Source organism: Ailuropoda melanoleuca, chromosome 12 (assembly GCF_002007445.2).
Source record: "Ailuropoda melanoleuca isolate Jingjing chromosome 12, ASM200744v2, whole genome shotgun sequence".
In the NCBI taxonomy this organism is placed as follows: domain Eukaryota; kingdom Metazoa; phylum Chordata; class Mammalia; order Carnivora; family Ursidae; genus Ailuropoda; species Ailuropoda melanoleuca.
This window is the reverse complement of record NC_048229.1, coordinates 8604466-8629958: the sequence shown is the minus strand read 5'-3', so window position 1 is coordinate 8629958 and position 25493 is coordinate 8604466. Positions and strand designations below refer to the sequence as shown.

Genomic DNA, 25493 nt, shown 5'->3' with positions numbered 1-25493 from the left:
ATTTCCATTTGAGAAGTAGTTGTCCTCAGACCCTGAAGTCAATTCAAATGTGGGTAAATCAGAAATACAGCAAACAAGACACTAGATCTAATGTCCAGTGAAATGTGGAATGATTTGTCATTAAGACTAGTTCTTTATTGCCAGGAGAAAATTGCTCAGCCAGATCTGAAACTACTCTCCTGCAATTCACACAGGTTGTATTTAATTGACGTCTGTTGGTGAGGGCAGACTGGGATGAGGCTATGGACTTGATATGGTTGTTGCTGGTTACTCACGTTCTCGTTTGGATACTTCATACTCTAAAAAGAACACTAGAAATGAAGGGTTTTATTCTTTGCCATCATAAGCCATAATTTAATCGAGTAAAAGCAAGTTCATTAATTCTTCAGTAATTTATTCCAGTTATTTTAGATCTTCTAAGACTTTATGCCAGATAATACACTTTTAAAAGTAATTATTTTAAACTAAGACAAATCTGTTGCATAGAAATGCTAATTTCACATTTTTTCCCTTGAACAGTTTATATTTCATATTCCCAAAGGAACGAAGTATTTTAAGTATGAATTATGTCTATTTTTAAGCTTCATTCTATCTAAATATTTTTAACTTTTTATGCAAACAAAAGAATATGCACCCAGATGTTGGTGACAGTTCCATGTCACCCTTTTGTTGTCAATTTGTTGTTAACAGCCATAACAAAAGGCTTTGAGAATAGAAAGGACACTAATGACTACAAAATGAAAGACTGATTATTGTCTTTAAATGGTTGGTACATTTAATATAAATATGCCGACAGATTATTGAACAGCTAAATTAGATATTATACATTCTAAGTAGTTGTTGACCTTGTTCTCTTTGTAGCTATCTTAGAAAGGAGTTCGATCACAAACTTCATCTTTTTGACCTTAATCTAACTTAAATCGTTGCTTTTGCCCCTTCCCTCCTAAGTTACTTTTTGTTTCCTGGTCTTCTAATTCACCTAATTTTGTTTTATGGCAGCGGTATTTTTCTCTTTCAGAAATAGTAGTAATAAAACTTTCTCTACTAACTAAAGCCATCAGGGAGAGTTAGATCCAGAATCCTCTTTGAGTTTGTTTTTGGAAGTTTAATGCAGATAAATGAGAAAATACAGGAGGCAAAAAGATTTAAAATGCACCTGTTATCCCTCCACCTGACAACTACCTGTTAACATTTTGGTGCATATCCTTCCAAATGTGCTTACACACACACACACACACACACACACACACACCCACCCACCCATACACACCCATACACCCATTTTTGTAGACATTTTAATAAGAAATGATATTATACCCATGTTTAATATTCCTACTATGTTTCTAAATTTTGGGGTTCACTTCCATATGGCTAATAAATATCTTACAGAATAATGATGTCTCTATTAATAATGATTTACAAAATTGTGTGAGTCTTTTGAATTAAACTTGGTAAATATTCTCTTATTTTGGTACATTATCTATATTCAGATTGTTAATGGAATGCCATGTTGGTCTTTTGATTAGATAATGATTTTATTTCTTTCATTTAAGCAAGTCGGCATGTGGAACTCGACACATCAGTACAGAAGAAAAAGTGTCTTTTGGTTCAGTCCTATCTTGCTTAATTTTGTAGCAATGTTTAAAGTGCTTGTCATCTCTTGTAAAATAAGAAAAATGATTTATGCATGAATACAGAAAGAAATTAGTATGTCAACCTTTCCAGAAAATTAGGAAAATGCACACCTCAAAAGGCTAATTTACCTTTCTATTTCCCAAATTCAGCATGTCCCAAATTACCATACAACAAGGAGACAAGCCCTTCTTTCTACTTTGCCAGTGAGTTGGGTTTTTTATACTAATTTTAATTGAACAGTAAAACACTTTTTAAAGAATACATGTTAAGGGAATAGACTTGTTGAGCAATATTTTCCTCGTGCCAGACAAAATCGTTGAATATATGTATATTGTAAATAATTCAGAGTTTTAAAAAAGGAAATACAACCCAGCTTAAGAAAGCTGGAGTTAATTAAAAAATTGAGTTGCTTCAGAAATTAATTTTTGCATACCAAGCAAACATGTGACAACTGTTTTGGAAATGCCTAATATTTTCCTTATTCAGAGAAACATCTGCTGAACTGCTTTTTTTTTTTTTTAATCCAAGCCACAAATTTAGTACAAAAAACTTAAGATATTAGGCTTTTTCGGTATACTGGTAAGAAGAAATTTATCCTTACAAGGATTTTTTAATGGAATAGGGTTGAAATTCTAGGGAAGAAACATTTCTGTCTTTTCAGTCTTCGTATGACTGAAGAAGGTTTAAAATATTCAGGTGGTATGTGCCCCAGGATGTTTTGAGCTTCACCAGGAAAGCACAGCCTAGCTGCTTGGTATGTTTGGCAGCACTGGCCTCTCTCACCACCGATGAAAAGGTAAATAACCAATGGCTCCTAAATGGAGAAAGTCTGGGCGGGGCTCTCTTTCGGAAATGAACGTGTAAGGTGTGTCTTCTTTATTTTGTAGAGCAGTTTTTAAATAAGTCTAGTCATAGACTTTTGGTACTTGGGTAGGAAAGGTACTAACTTGCAGAAGTCCTTCAGAAATGTATGCCAGTAATGAGTCACTTTATGTGCAATACTATATTCTAAGGGATATTAGGGATTAACATTTTAGATACTAAATTTTGGATAATCTTAGAAAGACTTAATGTCTGAATCTACTAAATGCCAGATTTTTAAAAGTTGAGAAAACATTTTGACTTTAAGTTTTCATTAACTGTGTCATGACTTGGTATCCAAAAATAAGTGTATACATGTTATTCATTTGGTGCTAGGAATTGTTAACAAATTTAATCCTTTAATAGATGCTCTTTAAAAAGGAGTCTTGCTGTATATACTATTAAAGGGAAACTTTGTATGTGATATAATATGTAAAAGACAGTGTCAGTAATTTCATTATGTACTCAATTTGAGGTCTCAAATGTAGTTATCCTCACCATCTTACTGTCTCTGATAGTAATTTTGGAGTCAGTTTCCTGGTAAGTAGTTAAAAGGCCCTTAATCATCAAATCTAAGTATTAACTGCCTTAGTACAACTTTCCCTAAAAGGAATTATTAGTTTTTAAAAGAAACTAACAGTGGGGCTGCTATTTGTAATTTAATTTGCTGCTTTGTACCACCCCTTCCCACAAGCCGTTTTGTCATGGTTTGGTCTAGTTGCCTTTTACTCCCGTTTAAGAGTTCATTTTTCCTTCACTTCCTTTTTTCTGAATTTAGCATCAAATTGGAAGATTTTGTTTTCATTTTTAGTTTTGCAGTGCTGGTGATCTCTCATGACTTGTGCATCCAAGGTCAAAATGATAAAACCTAGTTAAAAATTAAACGCACAGCCTTATGGACTGAGTTGGCTTCAGTAAGATCATGGCTTAGGAAACAATTTTTATAATGTGGCTAATGTTATGGGGATTTGACAGGTCACACATTTAGAGTTTTAAACATTTGTGTCAAGGAATGCAGTGAGTGGGAAACTTCTGGACCAGGTAAAACCCAAAAAAGCAATGCTTCTTTGATTAGCCTGAATTCATCCAGGTTTCATGAACGCAACTTAATTTTTATAAATAGAAGTTTAACCAATGAATAGCTAAAACAGAATTTTGAAGAAAATGTAGTTTATTTTTAACCTTTGGAATCTTTAGCTAAATTAATGAACTAATTATAATAATTATAATAAAAGCAGTTAATTTATAGACTCAGTAAAGCCCAGCATTTACTGTCTTTCACTCCCCCCTTTTCCCTTTCCCTGATTCTGGTAGATTTTTCCTCATTTATTCTATCTTGGTTCCTTTCTGTTGGCTCTCTGTCTTCCCTTCCAACATTTCTGCCCTTCAGCCTTTTGATGTCTCTCCTATCCCACCTTTCTTTGTCTCATTCTTAACTGGCGTTTCAAGGAACCAGACTAGATTTTTGTTGTTCTAGAAGTATTGAATTAAAGTGTCAGTTTCACATTTTTCCCAATTTAGCTACCCAGTTTTCATGTTTGGAGGGAAGAGTTCCTGGATGAGGTACTTGCTTAGCAGAAATCTTTTAAGCAAGAAGATAAACAAAGGAAATTATTTCTAACTAAACCTTTTAAAGTTTTATTCGCGGTTAATGATGCATATTTACATGTGCTTGATTTTTCTTGTAATGCATTGTAGTTTGCTGCTGTTTAGGTAGTTCCCTAGGATGGGTTTTTGGTTTTTTGGGGGGTTTTTTTGTTGTTTTTTTTTTTTTTAAACAAAAGCCTGTGTAAATGCACACAGTTTGGGGTACTTGAAGTATTTGTGCTATGAATGCAAATGAGATATAAATTAGAATACTCTATTTTAAAGCCTTTCAGTGTTGGTAAACTACTGTCACAGAGATGCCTTTTAAAAATGCACAGTAAAACATATTTCATCTTAAAAAATTTTCGTCTTTAAATTTTTTCCAAATAATTTCAAGATTTTAACCTTTTTTAATCGATGAATTACTTCATTATGAGACTTCATGGGCATAATTATTCTTGTGAGAGGTGATGTTTTTATGTTGGAAAATTAATAATATAGCACCCAGCTAGAGTTTTATTTTTATTTCCTTAAAACTTTGCTTAGAAGGTTATTAAAAGTACAAACATTTCTTGAATAAATAAAGTTTAAAAAATAGAAACTCTGAGATTCTGTACTCTGTCTTTATGAAACCTCATAAATTGAATTTAGGATTCAGGAATTGCTTTCCCCTAGAGAGATTTAGTATTGTTACAAATGAAAACATTTAAGAAGCTTAGGGATAGGGAGGATTTTAATGCTAATAGTGTGAAAATAAGGAGCCTGAGGGGTGCCTGGCTGCCCTAGTAGGTGGAGCATGCATTCTTGATCTCAGGCTGGGGGGGAGTTGTCTTTTTTTTTTTTTTTTTTTAATTCACTTGAGAGAAGGGGGGTGTAGGGAGCACAGCAGAGAGGAAGAGATAGAGGGAGAAGCAGACAACCAAACCAAGCAGGGAGCCCAAAGCAGGACTCGACCCCAGGATCGTGACTTGAACCGAAGGCAGACGCCCAACCCACTGAGCCACTCAGGCTCCCTGGGGTTGTCTTACCAAAAAAAAAGCCCATGGATGACTCTAGACAACATTTTCCAGTAGAACTTTCTGTGATAATGAAAGTGTGCTGTAAATTGTGCTTTGTAATCAATAGCCACTAACTACATGTCGCTTATTTTAGTTATTTAAAAATAAGTTTAAAAATGAGTGTAACATTTTTATAAGAGCAGAGTCAGGTTCAAAATTTACATCAAGTCTTTTAGACTAAGTCAGTGCCTAGACAGTTTGGCGGGGGGGGGGGGNGTGGGGGGGGGGGGGGGAGGGTGGCATCTGAAAGTTAACCTAATGAATATGATGGTGAAGAATGGCCTCTTAATAAGCAAATGAATTAGAAGAAAGACACTGACTTTATAGACTTCGAGGATTATGGAGTTCAAGGGAAGCAATTAGTACATTCTTCTTCCCAGCTCCCAGAAGACAGACGTGGACTCTTCCTAAAAACACCCAGAGAATATTTTGCTGCAGTTTTCCTTGTTCATATGTTTCAGTGTGTAGTAACTCCTACAGTTAGGGAAACCTTTTCGATGTATAAACGAACGTGTTCTGTTCAGTCTGGGTGTTAACCAATATTCATGCCTGCTGCGGCATTGGCAGTGGATGCACAGGTGGTCCTAGCACTGGCTCTTTGCCTCACCCTTGCCTCTTTTAGAAGATACACATATGGGGTGCCTGGCTAGCTCAGTTGGTAGAGTGTGCAATTCTTGAAATCAGGGTTGTGAGTTCAAGCCCCATGCTGACCATAGAGTCTACTTTAAAAAAATACATACGTACATATGTATTGGTGGCCTTTGGCCCTACAATGTCAGGCATTACAGAATTGCTTCATGTGCCTAACCCTCTGCATAACATTTCTTTGGGACATGCCGGGTGTCACCAATGCTGGTGACTCTTGGCAGTCTTGCCTATTAGACTGCCAGAGTTGGAGTGCCTGATCTCAAAGCAGTGCTTGTTTCTTCCTGTCAGTCCCCTGTTGTATGTCTGTATTCGCTCACATGTCATAGGAGGAACATGAGGAGCTATTTTGGAATTGTTTCTGTGTATGGACTTAGCTTCTCTGGGATTTGAGGATGATTCTGAGAGCAGGCTGGAAGCCCTGTGTTGCTTGGGATGTGTCTTGAGAACACTGCTTATTTAGCTCATTGCCACATCGTGGTTAGTTTTGTATCCGTGTGCTGTCAGTAGTCACTGGAAGCAGTGAACTCATCTTACTGTGAATTTGATTCTCGAATTGCTGTTTTGGGAATACACGAGCAAATGAATTTATACCTAATCTCTTGTTTGGTATCAAGGTATAGTCCTTGCTGAGATCCATAAAGAATTGGCTTTAGGTTCTTATTTTAATGAACACATTTTTACTGAGAGTGGCCCATCATATCTCCTTTGAAGTTATTCTAGCTAGTGAAAATCTTTCTAAAGGCTGGGATGCTTTGAAGGGAGTTCATTTTTCTACATAGTTTAGGTAATTCCATTTACTGGATTTTTTTAAAGCAAAGGTGAAAGAGATCCTTGAATAGGGAGGGTTCAGGGAATGAATTGAGTGGCAGAGTGACTTCTGTGATCAGCTGAGATCAATTATGGTCATTTGGCCATGAAGATAGAGCCCTGACCTTGCCACATAACTTACCTGGCCCTTTCCCCCAGCCCCATGCAGTCAGTGCCTGTGGGACACTGCATCTGCTCCAGGCAGTAGCATGGTGAGGTTAGCCAGATGATGGCCTTGAGCTGAAGTAAGTGTGTGTGTGTGTGTGTGTGTGTGTGTGTGTGTGTGTGTGTGCGCGCGCGCGCGCGCGCGCTCACGAGTGAGAGCGAGCGAGCGAGAGCAAATTGTTTCTGTTTATGCTTAAGTTGTTTTTTCAGGAAAATCTAGTGACTATTTTGAGAGTAAATTTAATTAGACTTTAATATAATGTATATAGTGTGTTACATAAATAAAATGCTAGTCTGATTGGTAAGTGATAATTTCACACTTAGATTTTCAAGAAATTGGATGGTTTAAATGGAGTCAACACAGATTGGTAAAAGCATGTTAGGCACTGAGTATCACAAAAGCTTAGCTCAGGAGGCATAGAGGAGCAATTGAGACTGTCCTACGTGTCGATTATACACACACCTTTTTCTTTCACTTCAGTTTCTACTGGCTCCCTTGCTCAGCAGTATGCTCACCCGAATGCTGCCCTGCACCCGCATACTCCACATCCGCAGCCTTCAGCTACCCCCACGGGACAGCAGCAGAGCCAGCACGGTGGAAGTCATCCTGCACCCAGTCCTGTTCAGGTAAAGAGAAACTCAGGTCTTGTAGAATTGCATCCTCATTCTGTTTAATGAGCGTTTTCTTCAGTGCTAAGTATCGTGCTAGGTACCACGTGATCAAAACACCTCACACCCCTGCCTCACGGAGCCAGCATACAGCTAACGCTGCCCGATGTGCCCCTGGGACTTGTTGTTGTTGTTACTGTTTTTAAGTCATATTAAGATACATATTGAGAATGAGGTAATATGGGTAAGTTCTAGAAATAATTGAAAAATCTGATTTAACATTATATAGGGGATTTGCTTGGGACTTTTCTTGTTTTCATTCCTGACAGTTATACAATGAGTTTTTTTTCCTATTAGCTTCTGCAGTTATGTTTGTTAACAGGGCAGTTAAGGATCTCTTGGACATCTTTCAGTTCCCTGGGGCAGTGGTCTTGTTTTACCTATGCTTGATGGAGGGCTTGCAATGGCCAGGCTGAGAATTGGGCTTGTGCCCAGAAAGGAGTGTCTCTGAACGAGTGGTGCCCCCCAGCCCTGCCCTTACCACCCTATACATTCTCTGGTACTTGCCACTGGCCCTCGTCTTAGATGGGCCCAGTGGAGCCACTTTCTTACGTGGAGTTCAGCTTTATGTATGACCTTAACTGCTTTTCATTCAAGAAATGGTTTTCTCAGTTCTTCCTTGTCGCTTTGCAGCACCATCAGCACCAGGCCGCTCAGGCTCTCCATCTGGCCAGTCCACAGCAGCAGTCAGCCATTTACCACGCGGGGCTTGCACCAACCCCACCTTCCATGACCCCTGCCTCCAATACGCAGTCGCCACAGAATAGTTTCCCAACAGCACAACAGACCGTCTTTACAATCCATCCTTCTCACGTTCAGCCGGCATACACCAATCCTCCCCACATGGCCCACGTACCTCAGGTAAACCAGCTTTAGCCAACTTTCTGTGAAGACCAAGTAGAATATGAAAGTTATCAGATAAGCAGCAAAGAGCCAGGCGCTCTGCAAGCTAGGAAACCGTGTGTGTGATGCCGTTTGCCTGTCTCCCTCTTCCCACTTAAATATATGTGATCTGGCCCTAAATGAATGTTGGTGTGGTTTTGTAATGGGGTCGATGAAGTTGCTGATTGGTCAGTCCTTTAATGTTTCCCCATCTGAGACCTTAAAAATACCTCTGATTTTGGAATGCAACCCAGTCCTTTCCTTCCTGTGTCTGCTTTGCTATGTTTATATAGCTTCACTGCTATATGTGTATACATAATCTATATATTCTTTCTCTTCCTCTCTTCCTCCCCTCCCTTCCTTCTTCCCTCTTTCTCTCTCTTTCTTCCTCCCTTCCCCCCCCCCCCGCAAATCCCTCTCTCACACACACATACACACACCCACACCCACCCACAGAAGAAGTCTGGCAGGGAGGTTGGGCCTTCACAAATTCTCAGCTCTCTGAGGTGACTGCCCTGAGGCTATCAGCTTGAATGTTAGTCACACGAGTTCCAGAGAAATCCCTCCCCTTGTTTTCCTTGCCTCTCGGTACACCCATTTTGACCATATGTTGTACTTCTTGAAAGGACTTGGCCTTGTACATTGGTGCAGTGTCACTAGAAGCTGGAAGCACTCAGGTGTTCCCATTTTTCTTAAAGAGCTGCGTGGGAGGCTCTTGGGAGCTCACCTCCAGTGTAAGCCTCTCATGGTTGAAAGGTGTGGTTGCCATTTCAGTGGTTGCTGGCTGCATCAGCTGCTGACAAAAGTCCAGTGCAATCCAGGGCCGAGTTGGATTATCTTCATAAGGAGCTGCACTGAAGTTGGGCTCTAACACTGTCCTTGAGGCCCTCCCTGGAGCTGTTAAGGGTGAATTGGCTGTATTTGATGGCTCTTTTTGCTGCTTTCGTAACAGAACTCTCTTAGGCAGGTCTAAGCTAGACTGCTCACTGAACTCCATTTCATGTCGAATAGTGCGCCACTGAGGCTCTGGCATGCTGGGGGCTGGAGATGCGACTCAGTTGGAGCTCACTCTCAGAAGGCGACCTTGTAACTAGAGTTCCACAGCTCTGGGAAGTCTGGGCGTCCTCCTCTGCCCAAGTGAGGGTTCTGTGTACGGCGCACTGCAGTGGATGATTTGCTTTGATAGTGGGGAGGGGAGCCGGTTTTCGTCAGGTGTGGGCCAGCGTGGTTTGGCTGAATCAGGAGCTTCATGAGAGCTGGGGTCCTGTAGGTGGTCAGCAGAGGCTGGTGGCTAAGTAGATACGTGAATTTACATATAAGCTGGGGTTCCTAAAACCTCACTTTTGTGTTTTTGTGCTGAAAGAGAAAAAGGTTAACACTTCTAGGGAAGTCCGGATATGTATGCCATGGGCCCATTTGAATATGTAAGAGAGTAAAAACAGCATTTCATTCAAGGCTTATGGTGGTCTAGAACAGTGCACAGTATGGGAGGCAGGAAAGGAGGGGTGGGCTCTTCCTGGCCCTGCCATATCCCCCCAGAGCTGGGATCCAGTGGTTCGGGCTGGCTCAACCTTTTCCAACTTGACAGTGAGACCAGGTGGCACTCATGATCACTTCTTTTAGGGACATGGGGCTGGCCCAGATAATGTCCCATCACTCCTTCCCATTTCACTGGAGCCGTTTACTGCAGCTCCTCCTCCACTCAGCACATCTCTTAGAGTAAGCCCGACTGTCTTCTCTCGCTGCCCAGACTCATTCTTACAGAGATGTGCTGGTGAGCAGACAAGAAACAGAGGGGAGGGGCAAACGAGAGGGCTAAGGAATCCATAGATTACTGTCATCACCTGCTTTCCTAATTAAAAGGAAGGGTATCTTTAGAACTGTCTCAGGCCCCACTCAGAAGCCAGATTCTGAAGCATCATTGCATCTCACCTCCTATTACGTTGAGAAAGCTGCCCTCGGATCAGATATCTGAGCTTTGTGACGATCTTGCCCGACGTACATAGAATCCAGCAATCAGAAGTGTGGCAGGCCAGGATGTCGCAGCCCTTATTTCTCAGCCCTTATTTTTACCCAGGCTTGCTGGGCACCTGTTCCCTCAGCCTGGCAGGACCTGCTAAAGGGTGAAGCATGTCTGTAGGTCAATTGATGATCCACTAGGGAGTGTCCCCAGAGAAAAGAAAGGGCCCTAAGGGCCCCCCTTTGGCCTTTCCTGCCCCAGCCCAGTGAAAGGGAACACAGTTGACATGTTGTTTAAGCTGGAGATGTTGCCTGTATGCGTAAAAGAGCTCTCTGTTTCAGGCTCATGTACAGTCAGGAATGGTTCCTTCTCATCCAACTGCCCATGCGCCAATGATGCTAATGACGACACAGCCACCCGGCGGTCCCCAGGCCGCCCTCGCTCAAAGTGCACTACAGCCCATTCCAGTCTCGACAACAGCGCATTTCCCTTATATGACGCACCCTTCAGGTGAGGCGTGTGTGTGCAGGGGCCGCCGGGCACCCCAAAGCATTCTGCTCGCACAGGTCGAATGGCAGGCAGGGCCAGCGCTTCAAGCCCCGCATTTGAGAACCAGCAAGACCCGTCAGAGTGTGCACAGTAGGGCCTGTGATGATCAGTTCAGTGTCAGGGCCTGAGGCTTCCGGAGCCGAGTCTGTGTGTGTTCTGATGGTGTAAGGATTTGGCTTGATGAGAAGCAGCAGCAGCATTCTGTGTGGCTGGTGCATGCTTAGGACTCCGTTGGCCTTCCTTGTTACGATAGGCTGGACAGGGCAGCGTTTTCCTTCCTTAGTCCCCACCTCCCCCCCGCCCCCAGTCTGACGGGGGTGGTTACCACCATGGCCGAGTTTGCTCGTAGCTCTGGAGAAGACTACCGATGAGAAAGTGCTGCGTGTGGATTGGTGTTGAGTGTAGCCTTAGCTCCAGCCTATGCCCTGACAGGGAGAGAAGGCCCCGTGATTGTGCTCTAACACTCGATGGCTGCCATGGCAATATTTCACAGTCTAATCTGTTACTCTGAAAGCAATACTGGTGCTTGGCTAGTATTTGGGGAGGGGGTATGTTAAGGCCTTTTTTTCCTACCCCATGAGCAACAAATCTTCTAGAAGTTTTATCTGAAGTGGTTTTACATCTGACTGGTTTGTTTCTACCCACCCACCTACCCCTCCCCCTTTTGGTGCAGATGGGAGGGGGAAGAGTGAATTAAATCTTGAGTCTTGTTCAGCTAGCACAAGGATAGTTTACAGTCATGTGCTGCAGAGACACTAGGCTAATGTGTGGTGTTGCCAGTTTTCTGTTTAAATATCCACTTTTCTTTTTTACAGTACAAGCCCACCACCAACAGCAGTTGTAAGGCTGCCCTGGAGGAACCGAAAGGCCAAATTCCCTCCTCCCTTCTACTGCTTCTACCAACTGGAAGCACAGAAAACTAGAATTTCATTTATTTTGTTTTTAAAAAAATATATGTTGATTTCTTGTAACATCCAATAGGAATGCTAACAGTTCACTTGCAGTGGAAGATAATTTGGACCGAGTAGAGGCATTTAGGAACTTGTGGGCTGTTCCATAATTCCATATGCTGTTTCAGAGTCCCGCAAGTACCCCAGCTCTGCTTGCTGAAACTGGAAGTTATTTATTTTTTAATGACCCTCAAAAGTCATGAACACATCAGCTAGCAAAAGAAGTAACAAGAGTGATTCTTGCTGCTATTACTGCTAAAAAAAAAAAAAAAAAAAAAATTATCAAGACTTGGAACGCCCTTTTACTAAACTTGACAAAGGTTCAGTAAATTCTTACCGTCAAAATGACGGGTTATTATTTATAAATCAAGTTTGATGGAGTGATCACTGTCTACAGTGGTTCAACTTTTAAGTTAAGGGAAAAACTTTTACTTTGTAGATAATATAAAATAAAAACTTAAAAAAAATTAAAAAATAAAAAAAGTTTTAAAAACTGATACCAAGTTAGTGTGTGTTTGTGTAAGCTTAAGATATTTCTGTTTTAGGATACTTCGTATCAAGGCAGGAGGGCTGAGTGTGCTTTCTTAAATATCCTGGAAGGTTAGTTGTCAAATGACTTTTCTTCTTCACCTTCAGTTCTGGTTCAAGGTATCTCTAGAAAAAGACAAGACTGAGACATTCTCTTTGGTGGAAAGGTCCGCTCCAGAAGGAGGAAGGCTGGCCAGAGCTGGGCAGCACTGAGATCCCACATCCTCAGCCTGACGCTGGTTCTGTAAGCTTCCTTTTTAATATCTCCTGAACCCAGATGAGTGTTAGTCAGAAGTCGTCCTGAGTCACACACCTGTTTTACCAGTAGGGGGCAGGAGACACTTTTTAAAAAGAAACTGATAAATCCAGAGGGCTGAAAAGCTAAAACAATGCAGCCAAGTACAAAGTAGCTTATTGCCGTAGACTCACAGCATTGCTCATGTTCCCCATTTGTGGGAGGACAGAGGGAAAAGCAGGTAATTGAGCAGAGCAAGGATTTTGCAGAGACCATAATCCCATAATGATAGAGCCTTTAAATATTGTGGCAACAAGTCAAGGTTCTGAAAACTTTTTTTTAATTCATGTGTAGCAATTTGTACATTATAGCAAAATTTGCATTATTCAAGAATAAGTTACTTGTACAGTACATAAACAATACATAAAAATTTGCCAAATACCTTCTGCCTATAATGATATAGAATGGATCCATTTACTCTGTTGTCATTACGTGTGCTGCTTATTCCAGCCAAACACTGGGTATCAGATGTGTCCTTGTTAAGAGGCAGTGGATAATATACTATCAAGTGCCTCAAGCCTGTGGGAGATGTTAGAGCTCACATGACATTTGCGATAAGAGTTGTAGCCCTGAATTAAAAGCATGAAGGAATCTCAGGCAACACTTAGGGAAGAGTTCAAGGCCTTGATTTTAGGTTAAGAAACTGTTATGTAAAAATAGTGTTCTCTGGCCTAAGATTTTAATGATTGCTATTCCTTTTTCCTACACGGTCCAGAAATGATCAAAGGCAGAAGATTTATACCAGATAAAGCCATATGGATTGCTGGTCTAAAATTCAAGGCAGGTTAGTTGACTTAATTCTTTGGTGCTGGTGACTGTTAGTTTGTAAAAGTTCATTCAAGACAGAAGAAGGAAGTGATGGTGCTGGGAGCAGTCAGGCTATCCTTGTTGTCTGTCATTAGAGATAACTGGAGGGATCGTGGTGCTTACTATCCATCTGGCACTCAGAACCCGGGCTCTCAGTGGAGGTTGTTGGCTTGGCTTCTTGCTGCCAGCAGCAGTCACACTGGGGCCAGGAGGGTGGTGGGTATGCTGTGACCATGCCGGGCTGGCTGTAGCCGGCAGGGCCATTGCCTCATTGCCTGTGAAGGCATGAAGGCCAGGGACCCGCTGCTCCTTTTCCTCTATCTCGACCTGCTGTACAGAAAGAAGAGGCATTGGCTCAGTGTCACTTCTTCTCAGGCCATGAGGGGGCTTTTTTTCGGAATGTATTTGAGCTGTCCTGGGAACTTGGACATGTTTTTAAAAGAAGTGTTTTTCTTGAGCATTTTACACTGAAGCAGTCTGGAGGTGGGTAACTTCCAATTTTCTGTCACAGAGTCTGAACTTGTCCTTGCAGCCAGTGGGTCAGAGCTGCTAGTTTGCTGTGCCTGGCTTGCCTCTTGCTATTACCTGAGAATTGTATGGTGAGCAGCTATGAAGTGAGTGCCCCTGGCTTAAAGATGTCAAATCCCAGATATTTAGGTCCCATCCCTTCTGGCTAGAGGGAGGGGACTCACTTGGGTTGTTGCCTACTTGGCCCCTTTCCTGTGTGGACAAGGGGACAATCTGTACCAGTGACTTCTCAGCACTGACTTTCTGTGCTGAGCTTTCTCAAAGAGAAATCCAGAACAGTGCTTACTTCTCTGGTTTACACTTCACTGAGCATTCATTACATAGAGAAACCTGCTTGATGTGTAGAAAAATGAAGGAAGGAAGTGTCCTTAGAAAAGACCACAAATCTGGGTCGGATCTGCTTTACAATCTATGGAAACACCCAGGAGCGTTGGTTTTTAAAGTGGTGAAGAGGTGACTGCTTGCCCCCTCCACTACCCCCCCCCAAAAACCCCAGAAAATTCTAGAAGCAAAAGTGACCTCTGGGAATACAAAGAATGGCTGGAGGGAGCAGACCAAACCCTCACCCCAGATGAGGCAGGCAGTAGTTTTAGGCCAGGGGTTAAATTTAGCCTCTGATTGATATATCTATAAATGTTAAGCTGTGCTAAACTCCCAGTTTCCTAGAAGCCACTTTGGTGAGTCTAATGGCTCTACTGAATGGCTCCACTCTTCACTGCCCCCCCCCCTTGTTTCTGAGCCTCTGCATGAAAGTTCTGGGAGGAGCCGGCTCCCCTGTGAATTGTATTACTGGTGAAAGGCAAGTACAGATGGAGCTCCGACTGCAGGACCCCCTGGCTGCTGGAGACGATGCGTCCCGTGTGTACATGCACACATATTCCTCGTCAAGTGAAGCCGTGAGCGGCTGGAACAGAACACTGATCATGGGCTGTTACAAGAGTTTCTTATTAGCTGTGGCACCAGATTCCCAGCTCCTATTTTGGCTCGAGAATGAGCCTAAAACCTTGTGGGATAGTTTATAAGCCATCAGATGCCTGGGGGGGGGGGGGCTCTGAGCTGGCCCTGTTGGTGAAGGATTTACCAGAAGAAAGGGCCCAGCCTTTTTGTTTGTCCCTCCCTCACCCCTTAGTTAAACTAGTTTAACTCTCACCATAATTCTGCTATAAACCACAATCCAGTTTATTCATAAGGCACCAGGGTAGAATTACTCCTTGCCACCCTCCTATTTCAGTAATTGCCTGAATTTCCCTGAAAGGGTGACACACTTCAGTTCTCTACATTTAGGAAGGACAGTGGCTACTCAGCAGCAGGTGACTGTCCTGGGGATGAAAAAGATAGATGGGGAAGCCAGGCGTGCTGGCTCAGACCAGGAACTAGTCAAGTAGGGTTTGCATAGCTGTGTCTGACTACAAAATCGCATGGGTATTAAAGAGTGCAATGAAATAAGCAATTGAGTTTTGAAACCTGAATCCTTTGAAAAATTAATCTGAGGTAAAACGTTTAAAATAATTAACCTTGAGCTTTGTCCTAAAGCTGCGAGTCAGTCAGAGCAGGAGTGGTGTTTTCGCCTATGGCACAGGTACCAGCAGACCTGCCCCGTGGACTGAGGCTACGCCAGGCAAACCATATGAGAATCCAGGGCTTGTTAGTGTTTTGGGCTTCCTGACAACCCCCCACCCCACCCCGAAAGTCTGCCACCAGCTGTGACAGTGTCAGTGAAAAAAAGAACCCAGGTTCCACCACCAGCTCTGGCCCTCACCCCACCATCTCCTATAAGAGGGATGGGGACAGGTCCTGGGGACTCCGGGCGGGAGCCAGTGGCATCTGTGAACAGAACTACATCTGTAAACAATAAGGAGAAAGCCCAGTGACGGACGGATGAAACTTACAGATGGCCCTTTAACAGGCCTAATAGAAGGGTCACATCCAAACCGGAAGGAGCAGTTCACAGTGTCCCTTAAATCTCTCTCTGGAAGGAAGGAAAGAAAGTTACATTCACAAGTTCACATCTCTGCTTGCTTGTGCTCCTCGGGGGGATGCATGAGGCCTGGGGTTCCTCACCGCCCGTCAGAGAGGTGTGTACTGATTGTCTATGGCCCGTAGATGGCTCCGGGAGGTGGAGTCCATTTCGTAGTCTGAGTCCCGGGCTCGACTGGCAGGTTCAGGCTCCAGGTGCCGCAGGCTGTTGGCCAGTTCCTCAGGTGAAGGCACCAGGTGGAATATCTGCTCTGGGGGAGAGGAGCGGCCTGGGAGACCCTCTGGGCCGAGTCCCCGTGGACAGCCAGAAGAGCTAAGGTGGGGAAGGCCCAGCTCCGAATCCCAGTGAGCGAGGGAGAAGGGGAACAGGACAGTGTTGGAGGAACCTGGGGGACAAGTGATCGAGAGAGAGACAAACACGGTCAGTCTTCATGTGACACGGGGCAGATGTTGGAAGAACACAAAAACCGATCTCTATGCCCCTGGGTGTGCAGCCAGCTTTTACCTACTACCTGGTTCCCTGTGCCACCCACCCCCTTTATCAAGGCTCACACCTGGTGGCTGGGAGACGACTACCACGTAGCTGGACAGGCGGACGTCACAGGCAGCTCCGCACTCGAGGGGGATGGGGGAGCGCTGGAAGTGGTGCAGCATGTCCACGACGGAGGGGAAGTGCAGGTGCTGCACTCGGCACTGGCCCCGCTCGGTCAGCGACAGGCGCAGGTGCTATGGGAGGAGCGGAGCGTGGGCTCAGCCACTGGCCACGGAGGGCCTGGAACCTGGGGGTGGGGGTACAGCCCCCCTGACTGTGCCCCATACCTTGGCTATGCCTTGGAAGTTGAATGTGAGCACATACTCTCCACGCCGTGTCTCACTCTGCCGTACCAGGAACACTCCGTGAGCATCAGGACCCTGCAGCTGAACCAGCTGAGCTGCCTTCACCCGGGAGATGGGGCCATGGAACCATGGGTAGCAGGACAGGAAGTGATCGGTTTTCTGACAGGCTGGGTCCAGCAACCCCCCAGGAGAAGCACCTGGTAGACAAGATGGGTGATGGTAACACCCTGTGGTATCTTACATCCGGGGCTCAAGCTGGTTCCGACTTACATGAAGGACAGAGGCCTGGACCCACTCACCTTGGTTCAGGGAATCAGTGCTTCCCCCCGGAGAGTTGGACGTGCCAGTGCCAGGCTCTAGGGCTGAGGGAATATGCATCTCCGGGTCTGTGCTCTCCAGCCTGCTAAAGAAGCTGAGGTTAGGATCTGGGGAGACCAGGGGAGTAGGAAAAGCTGTGCCAAAGGAGTGGGGCCCTACGGTCCGGGGCCTCACCCATGGCCTGTGCACTCCCGGAGCTCAGCCATCCAGGAATTCAGCTGCTGCTCGTCCCCCACCTCAAAGATGATGTCTGTCCGGTCCTTCACCTGGCAAGGAAGAAGGGAGTGCTGTATGGGTGCCTCGGGTGTGCAGGTGTGACCCCGGGTGGGAAAAACTGTCACTCACCTTCAGGACAAAGGTGTAGAGGTTGTCCGGCATCTCGAGGCGTGTGCATCGCCGGACCTCCTGGATATTGGAGCAGGCTGCTTGTAGCTTGGGCTTTGAACTCTAGGAGACCAAGGTGGGGCACTTGAGGCTTGTTCCTGATGGCCCTTCACCCACCCAGGCCTCTGTTTTTCTGCAGTCTCCCCAAGGGCTTAGCTGGGTGAGTATTCAGGGTTCTGCCAAGGGGGTACCCCAGGCATGGAACAAGGTCTAGCACTCTAGCTTGCCAAGGGCCCTGCTGTAGCCTCTGAGCACTGTTCCCACACCCCATACACTGACATCCTCCAAAATCTAGGTTAGCTGAGTGCCAGCCCCCTCTTTACCCGAACCTCTCTCTCTCAGGTGTTTGCCTACTGACATCCGTTTCTGCTTCCACTGGTAGAGCAAAGAGCCCCCCCGCCGCCAACCCAGTCAGGTCACAGTGGCTGCTGACCCCCTCATAAAAAGAAGCCCAGAGAGTGGATGTGATAGTATCCAACCAAAGTCACCTTTCCCTCTGTGGCGCTGTGCTAGGGGGCCCAGGCCTTTGTCCTGGCTTTAGCCCCCACCCCCCCCCATCAGTTCCTCATGAGTGCAGGCCTCTCCCAACCTAACAAACATCAGCTGTGGGAAACAGACACTCTCACCACATCCTAGAGAAACTCAAAATCTTGGAGGTGAAGTCCTTTGCCTGAGGGAGGGTAGGTGAGGTTTTTACCTCTGTCCACAGTACGCAGCCTCAAACCTCTCACTGCCACACCGAACCAACCTGCCTGTCTCCAAGTCTGAGGAGGAGGAGCGTCTGCAGACGAGCTCAGCCACAGGCTCTTGGGGCTTCTGCCAACATCCCTGAAGGGACAGAGCCTGGTATGGCTGGCCCCAGTTAGAACCAGCTGGAAACCTACACAAAACCATGGACCCAGGAATCCGCTGTGACATCCAACGTACACAGGGTTCGGAGTACACGGGAAGTGGTCCCTTACCCCCCTTGGCCAGCAAGAGTTCCTCTCCTGGGTCCTGACTGCACCTGGCTAAAGCAGTGGCTGATCTTGCATAGGGTGCCCCTAAAACACAGGCGCTAGCATCTCTAGGGCAGCAGTTTCTCAGAAAGGAGGCCTCCCCACTACTGCCCACCCCCATCTCCTCCTCCTCCTCTTGTGATAAAGGTGATAAGATTGTTTCTCCCGAGGTCATGAGATGATCAATGGCTGCTTCCAGCCGGGGCCGAAAGCGGATAAGAACGGTCGAAGGAGCCAGAGATTGGGGTTGGGGGTGACAGGGAGGCTGAATGAACTCGGCCCCGTCTCTCCAGTACCTCTCTCTTCCCAAGGACCAGGAGACAGCCAGGCCCACCTGGGAAGGACCAGCCCGGCCAAGCCAACACAGGGCAGGGGCAGAGGGATGGAAACAAGGCAGGCCCGAAGGCTAGTTCTGGTGCTGTGGCTTTGGGGGAATCTGACCTCCACATCTCAGGCAGAAGCTGCCTTTTCAAAAAGTGGTACAAGAGCCCATCCCCAAGGCCACGTGTGTAACTGCTTGGGACATGCAGGCACTAGGCATCCATGGTGACCCTAGAGCCAGGTCACCTGCTTCCGCTACACCCCACCTGCAGGAGGGCTGGTGAACAATGAGGGAAGAAGCAGCCTGGCGGGAGAGGGTTGGCCAAACTGGGGCTATTCCCAGTCCAGACACCGCCTGTCCCCACCAGTCTGGAGGGAATAACAGCTCTAGGAATCCCTGACATTTGCGGTGGTGAACTGCCTCGTCTCACTAGCGTGATAAAGGAGGCAGCAAGCTCAGAGAGGTGGCCAGCCAGCCCTAAGTGACCACCAGTCAGGCGGTTTTATCTTTCAAGTTTCTTTTATGTGTCCCCCATACCCCAGTTTTTCAGCCTGGGAGCCCGTGAGATGTGGGGAGGACAGAGTCTCATGCAGAACTGACACAGGCCCTGGGCAGGCCAGAGTGCGTATGGCTCAGCCTCTCAGAGCCTCTGTTTCCTTTCTGCAAAATGGGTAAAGTACAAGGGCTGTTTCCTTCCTTCTCCTGCTTTTGCAGTTGGCTCTGCCTGCCCCCCAAGCCTCCCCACTGGCTCTGGGCCCTCAGGATCACTGGGAGGAAGTAGGCCAGGCCAAGAGGGAACAGAACTAGTCTCCCTTTCAGTTCCGCTCTGGGCCCTGGCCCCAGGGTGAATGCTGAGATTAACCAGCAAAGCCACTGGTTTCACTCTGAAGGGGGGCCTCCATGCCAGCTCTGTCCCCAGTGGTTGAGGAACTGCTGACGTGGCAGGCGGCAGCGGAGAGGATTCCCCCTCTGCCCCCACGGCCAACCCTGGCTGCACAGATGCTGGCTTCCATCTGCCCACTGTCTAAGATGACACAGGTTCTTCCTGACTCCTCTCAGGCAGCCTGGGGGACCACTGCCCCAGCCAGCCCAGTTGTCTCACCCGGTGCCGCACAGCTAGGGGCACAGCCAGGATCTGAACCCCAGAGCTGGTGTATGCATCTACTGTGCTGTCTCTGATGGTGGAGAGAGGCCAGAGGCTCTGCCCAGACTAGAGTGGTGAGTGAATGCGTGGGGCAGGATAAACCCTGCCTGTGGCCACAGCCCTAGCTGGATGGTCCAGAGCAGGACTCGAGAGCACTAGTCCTGTGTGGAAGGACCAATGGGTGCCTTCCTGGTTGAGCATTGCAGTGGGACAGAGCTGGGATGGAGAGCTGAGCCCAAACCCTGGGGCTGGATCAGCAGCTACAGGAACATTAGGGGGCTCCAGGTTCCCTTCCCTAGCATGCCCTCCATCCCACCTGCTCTCTAGACCCACCTCAGAGTCACACTTGGGTGACTGAAATGGCCAAACCACTCCAGATAATGTAGTGTATGCAGCAGCATGTCACTCACTACATCCCCTCCTGGGAAGTAAGTTTCAGCTCCCAGCATCCACAAAGCTAGCTGCTTTCCTGTGGCTGCTGTGATTCCTGGGGGAATAACCGTTTCTTTCTTTGCCCTGGCAGCTAGGAAGCTCAAAGGCAAAGATGAGGATTAGCTTTGACACAGCAGGGCTTGCATTTCTATACCTGACTTTATCTAGGCTCTGTACTTCTCTCATCCCTCTAGATGTCAGTGTTCAGTCTTGTCTCTGCTGCTACTTCTGTAACCCTGGCCAAGTGGCTCAGCTCTCCATCAGTGCTGTCGTCTGTAAAGCAGAGCTATTTAATAGTCACTGTCTCCTTGCACGGTTGCTATAGTGACTGGGTAAACTGCAAGTGGGGGAAAAAATGGCCTGACAAACAGCTGTTGTTAAATTTCTAGGCTGGGGTGTGGGGCCAGCCAAGGTGGGTGAAGCCCGGGGTCCACTGTGGTTGCGGTACCAGAGCTTTCCCTCCAAGTGGCTTGGGGACTGGAAATACACGTGACACACACATGCCCTCGTTGAGCCCATCTTGCAGTGAAATCCGCATGTCATCTAACCTACCTACGTATGTGCCCTACTGAAGGTGGGGGAAAACAACAGAATGTAGTTTATATTAAGATGTATTTCAGGGGCGCCTGGGGGGTTCAGTCAGTTAAGCATCTGCCTTCGGCTCACGTCATGATCCTGGGGTCCTGGGATCGAGCCCCGTGTCGGGCTCCCCACTCAGTGGGGAGTCTGCTTCTCCCTCTCCTCCTCCCTGCCCTGCTTGTGCTCACTCTTTCTCTCAAATAAATCTTTTTTTAAAAAAATGCATTTCAACGTGACTATGCAGACAACACAATGACCCACTCAGGTTTGTTTCTGAGTTTGTTTTAAAAGACTGAGAACATAAAGGAGCCAGAGAGCAGGGTAAGCCCTAAGAGAACAAGGAGTGTTCAGTGGACATTAAAACTGGGCAGAAAGTTGATGTGCTTCTCTAAGACTATACTGTTCTGGCTCTAGGTTTGTCATCTCTGTCTCAGCCTATGGGTTTACCTGACCCTCACTGACCCATGGGTCCCCTTGCCCCCACTGGTGGGGCTTTGGGCTTCAAATCAGCTTAGGGGGATTGAGAGCAACAGATGGAGCCAGACCTTTCCTATGTCTCTCCGCCTTGTTTTCCCTCATGCCGTCACCTGGAAACTGTCCCATGACCTGCTGCTGTTACCCATGTGCTAAGTTAGGGCAGGGCCCAAGCATAGGCTGAGGGCAGGGATGGCCCTTCCAAAGTCTTCCAAGGTAACAGGCTATATCCCACTCCGCCATGCCCTCACAAGCACCTTGAATGGGGCCTGTCACCATTCATTCCTTCAAGACCCCAGCAGAGGGACTGGCCAAGCCCTCACTGAACCCCAGGTGCCAGTACCCCAGAGGAAACAAAATACACAGTCCCTGCCTCACACAGTTTCCATGATAACAGGGGAGACAGATACCCGACATGAAGGAGACAGGAAGGACCCAGGAAGGTGGGGGAAGCAGTGAAGGGCCACAGAAACAATGTGGGCTCACCTCCACTATGAGGAGAGCATAGCTGAGCTTCCCAGGCACCAGGATGGCCCTTGCAAAGGCCCTGAGGTGGGAAAGCACATGAGCACCTCGGGAGGCTGTAACCACAACGAGGTGGTTACAGTAGGGCCCCAGAAGTCCCCGTGCAGTCTCGGGGCTGTGGGGGTCAGTCGGGGCTTGTTCTAAGGCAGGGATGTGGAAATGGCAGCTGCATGTACAGTTCAGAAGCTCCAGGGAGCTCACACTAAATACCTCGACAGCAGCCTACCTGCTAGTTGGGCCAGAGCAGCTCTTACCTCCCTCTCCATGGGAAGCCAGAAGGGGAGACAGCAATTAATTCACACCCAAGTAGCAAAGGGCCTGGCACGGAGGGCGCCGTGGTGTGGGCAAGGCAAGCCCTCACAATGGCCTTATTCCGTCCACTGCACCCCACTGGCCACTGGAGGAGCCCTTATCCAATGAAAGGCTCGAGGAGAGGCGTCTCACCATCTGGAATTACCCAGACCACAGCAGCCCCCTGGCAGTCTTGTGTCTCCCAGGGCTTTGGGCCCTCACTCCTCTCCTACAAAGAACAGCAATGGAACAGGAAGTAGGATACAGTGTACAGCTGGAGGTCTAGGTTCCGTAGACGCCTGAGCCACACGCTTCTGCAGCAGCACCTGTGCCCTCTGGGCAGCATCCCAGAGGCCTGGAGCCCAGCTCGAGATGGTTAGACGAGTCCTAGCTCCACCACTTAGTACCTCTGGGATCCTGGGCATGGCACTAACCGCAGCCTCAGTTTCCTCTTTGGTGACATGGGGACAGGAAATAGATCCTGCTGACCTCCCAGGAGGATGGGAGGTGGTCTTGGATGACGGCTGGAAAACTTAAAAGACTCAGAGGAAATTCCAGATCCCAGTCATAGATGGCTGAGTCCCCCCATTCCTGCCCAGAGCCTGGAATGGGCGCTGCCTGGAGGAAAATGAATGAAGGACGAAACATCACTGTGGAAAATGCCCAGTCAAGTCTTATGATGGGTATCAAAACACCAGCCTACGTACAAGAAAAAGAAAATACCCTGACTTGTTTCCCACACACCTCCAAAAACGATTTTAGTCAGGGATCTCTGAGTGGGAGGGAGACAGCTGCTAAAATATAGAGCAAAGTTCTACTTGCTACAGATCTGTCTCCAAGCTACCTGGCAGCCAGTGCAAAAAGGGACTCTCCCGGGGCGCCTGGGTGGCACAGCGGTTAAGCATCTGCCTTCGGCTCAGGGCGTAATCCCGGCGTTATGGGATCAAGCCCCACATCAGGCTCCTCCGCTATGAGCCTGCTTCTTCCTCTCCCACTCCCCCTGCTTGTGTTCCCTCTCTCGCTGGCTCTATCTCTGTCTTTCTTTTAAAAAAAAAAAAAACGGGGACTCTCCCAAGAGAGGGCAGCCCCTTGTGCACGGAGAATCCTACGCCCAGTCCACGGAAGGCTCTGGGAAGTGCCAGAGCAGAGAAACATGAACGCACATGTTCCCATGACTTCAGCCACCCAGCGTCCATCTCAGAAACCTCTCTGGGGCCTGCATCACTGCCCCACAGCAACCTTTCCATTCTGGGGCTTGGGAGTTAGTCCTCGCCGTAAGTCTTCACTCTGCCTCGTCCTCTGTGGACAGGTGACACCTGTCCGGTTTGTCCTCACTTTTATAAGATCTAACAATGCCACTACCCTCCCACGAGAATCTGGTGATAGAGTGTGTGCAGAGTGCTTCCAGTGGGTATGGAAAGGTTCTGGAGGATGAACGCAGGCCTTAGGAAGATCCAATCTGCTCAGAAGCAAAAGCCCCCCCACCCCGGTCCTACTGCAGTCGGCCTGCACAGCCGTCTCCCCACTTTACACCGTAAGCTCAGGAAGGCCTCCCTTCTCCCTTTCACCTTTGCCTTCAGCAGGGCACAGAGTAAGTGGCTCTAAGTGTTTGCTGAACACCCCAAAGTGGAAAGGTGGGAGGAAAGGTGCTGGAACCTAAGAGCACAGCAAGAACCACTGCTCGGAGGCCAGAAATACGGCCAAATCCAGAAGATGGCGGGGGAGTTGGCTGGAGCTCGAAATGCTGGCAGACGCCCCTTCCTGAGCACCTGCACGTGCTAGGCACTGGGGCCTGGGCTATCAGTGGCTTCTGGGACTGTTGACTCCATAAGCTGTCACCATTTAAAAAACTTTTCCAATTTCACAGAAAGCATCATTTTGAAGAATTAGAGGTACCAGGACCAAGGAAGCAGGAAGGTCACTGTCCCAGTGTAAGGAACAATCATTAGCGTTAAGTATGGTGATGCTCTGGTGGGAAGACCCTCACCAGCCTGCTCTGGGCCACCTGTCTGCCGAAGGAACGGTGGGGGCCTTCCATGCCCCTCCAACCAGCTGGGGCTGGTGCTTTCCCATTTCACAACGGCAGTGCCAAGACTAAGAAAACCACCAGGGGTACTGATCGCAACACAAGGAGTACATCACAGCCGTCTGGTTGGCCTGTGACCTCTGCAAGTGAGCCTCAGGTCCGTATTCCAGCCCGAGCCCCAGGCGGATCTGAACCCCACTGGTACCTGAGGGGAGTGCTGGGCAGGAAGGCCACCCCCCCTTCCCCAGGCACCGGGCTCTGTCCATCCCACAAAGGCAGAATGGTAGATGATGGGGGAGTGGAATCCGGAGCCAGGAAGCTGCTGGGGGTAGACGGGGTGCTCCCAGGAAACCCCCACTACAGAGTGAGGGCCCAGAAAACAAGGAGACATCCTGAACCCCCAAGAGATGGGCAGCATTGAAACAGAGCTGCCATCCACCTGTCCTTCCTGGGCTACGCCCAGATGGGTCCAGACTCCAGCTACTCCCCACCCTGTCGTCTGCTCAGCACTCTTTCTGTAGGCCTCATCTCGCTGCCAAGAGTAGCCCAAATCCTCACCGTGGCCCGCAGGACCCTGAAGCCCCTCGTCCTCTCCTTGACCTCGTCTCCTCCCGCTCAGTGCAGCCCTGGCCTTCGCCCTTCCTTATGTGTACCAAGCACACTCCCACCTCGGGCCTCTGCACCTGCCATTCCCTCTGAAAGGCAGCCCCCCAAGGCTTCACAAATCTAGCTCTTCGCAGATTTGGGTCTCGACCCCAGTGCCACCTCATGAAGGCCCTTCCCGACCACAGTGTCTAAATACACAGTCACCATCACATAAACCCCCTTCCTTCCTTCCCTGCATCTGCCAACCCGTGAAACAGGCTCCGCGGAGACTTGGTTTGTTCACGCGGCAGCCCTGGGACCGAGCACGGTGTATTCCGGCGAGCTGTGTGCCGGGTCTCCCCGAGTGCTGGGGACCGGTGGGGCACAGGGCATGGCCCCCACTGTGCAGCCCCCCCCCAAGTGAGGGCTCTGGAGGAGGGACAGGGTACTTCGAGGCACTGGCTGGTCAGGGGAGAAATGGAGGCCAGGCAGTCGGGGTGAGCTGGGCCTCCCAGGGCTCCAGCGGGCTGGGGGAGAGCACTGGCTGCAGGCAAGACCCCGGACCGGGTTCAGACAAGGGTCTGAACCCCAGCTCTACGCAGCTCCTCTCTGCAGCTGGGGGCAAGCTGGTTCTGCCTCTTGGGCCCTCCAGCTCTCCATCTGTCACCGGGG

General features: G+C 47.8%; 2 protein-coding genes across 8 annotated transcripts in view; one reads left to right on the top strand and one right to left on the bottom strand.

Moving 5' to 3' along the window:
- The window catches only part of ATXN2 (ataxin 2), a 107576-nt gene extending 95308 nt beyond the window's left edge, over window positions 1–12268 (top strand). For 3 of the 7 annotated variants that reach the window (XM_034672406.1, XM_034672405.1, XM_034672404.1), the window contains 5 exons: window positions 1785–1838; window positions 7243–7388; window positions 8064–8291; window positions 10614–10782; window positions 11637–12268. In XM_034672406.1, coding sequence (XP_034528297.1) covers window positions 1785–1838; window positions 7243–7388; window positions 8064–8291; window positions 10614–10782; window positions 11637–11665 — 626 coding nt within the window. In that variant the 3' untranslated portion in view covers window positions 11666–12268. Of the gene's footprint in view, window positions 1–1784; window positions 1839–7242; window positions 7389–8063; window positions 8292–9323; window positions 9399–10613; window positions 10783–11636 lie in introns of all 7 variants that reach the window. The other 4 variants (XM_034672402.1, XM_034672401.1, XM_034672407.1 and 1 more) reach the window with 3 other exon arrangements.
- Window positions 12269–12857: 589 nt separating this feature from the next.
- The window catches only part of SH2B3 (SH2B adaptor protein 3), a 38176-nt gene continuing 25540 nt past the window's right edge, over window positions 12858–25493 (bottom strand). Inside the window, exons 4-9 of the mRNA XM_034637959.1 lie at window positions 17407–17508; window positions 17236–17327; window positions 17043–17143; window positions 16726–16940; window positions 16461–16632; window positions 12858–16292 (exon numbers count right to left, since the gene is read on the bottom strand). Coding sequence (XP_034493850.1) covers window positions 15997–16292; window positions 16461–16632; window positions 16726–16940; window positions 17043–17143; window positions 17236–17327; window positions 17407–17508 — 978 coding nt within the window. The 3' untranslated portion in view covers window positions 12858–15996. The remainder of the gene's footprint in view (window positions 16293–16460; window positions 16633–16725; window positions 16941–17042; window positions 17144–17235; window positions 17328–17406; window positions 17509–25493) is intronic.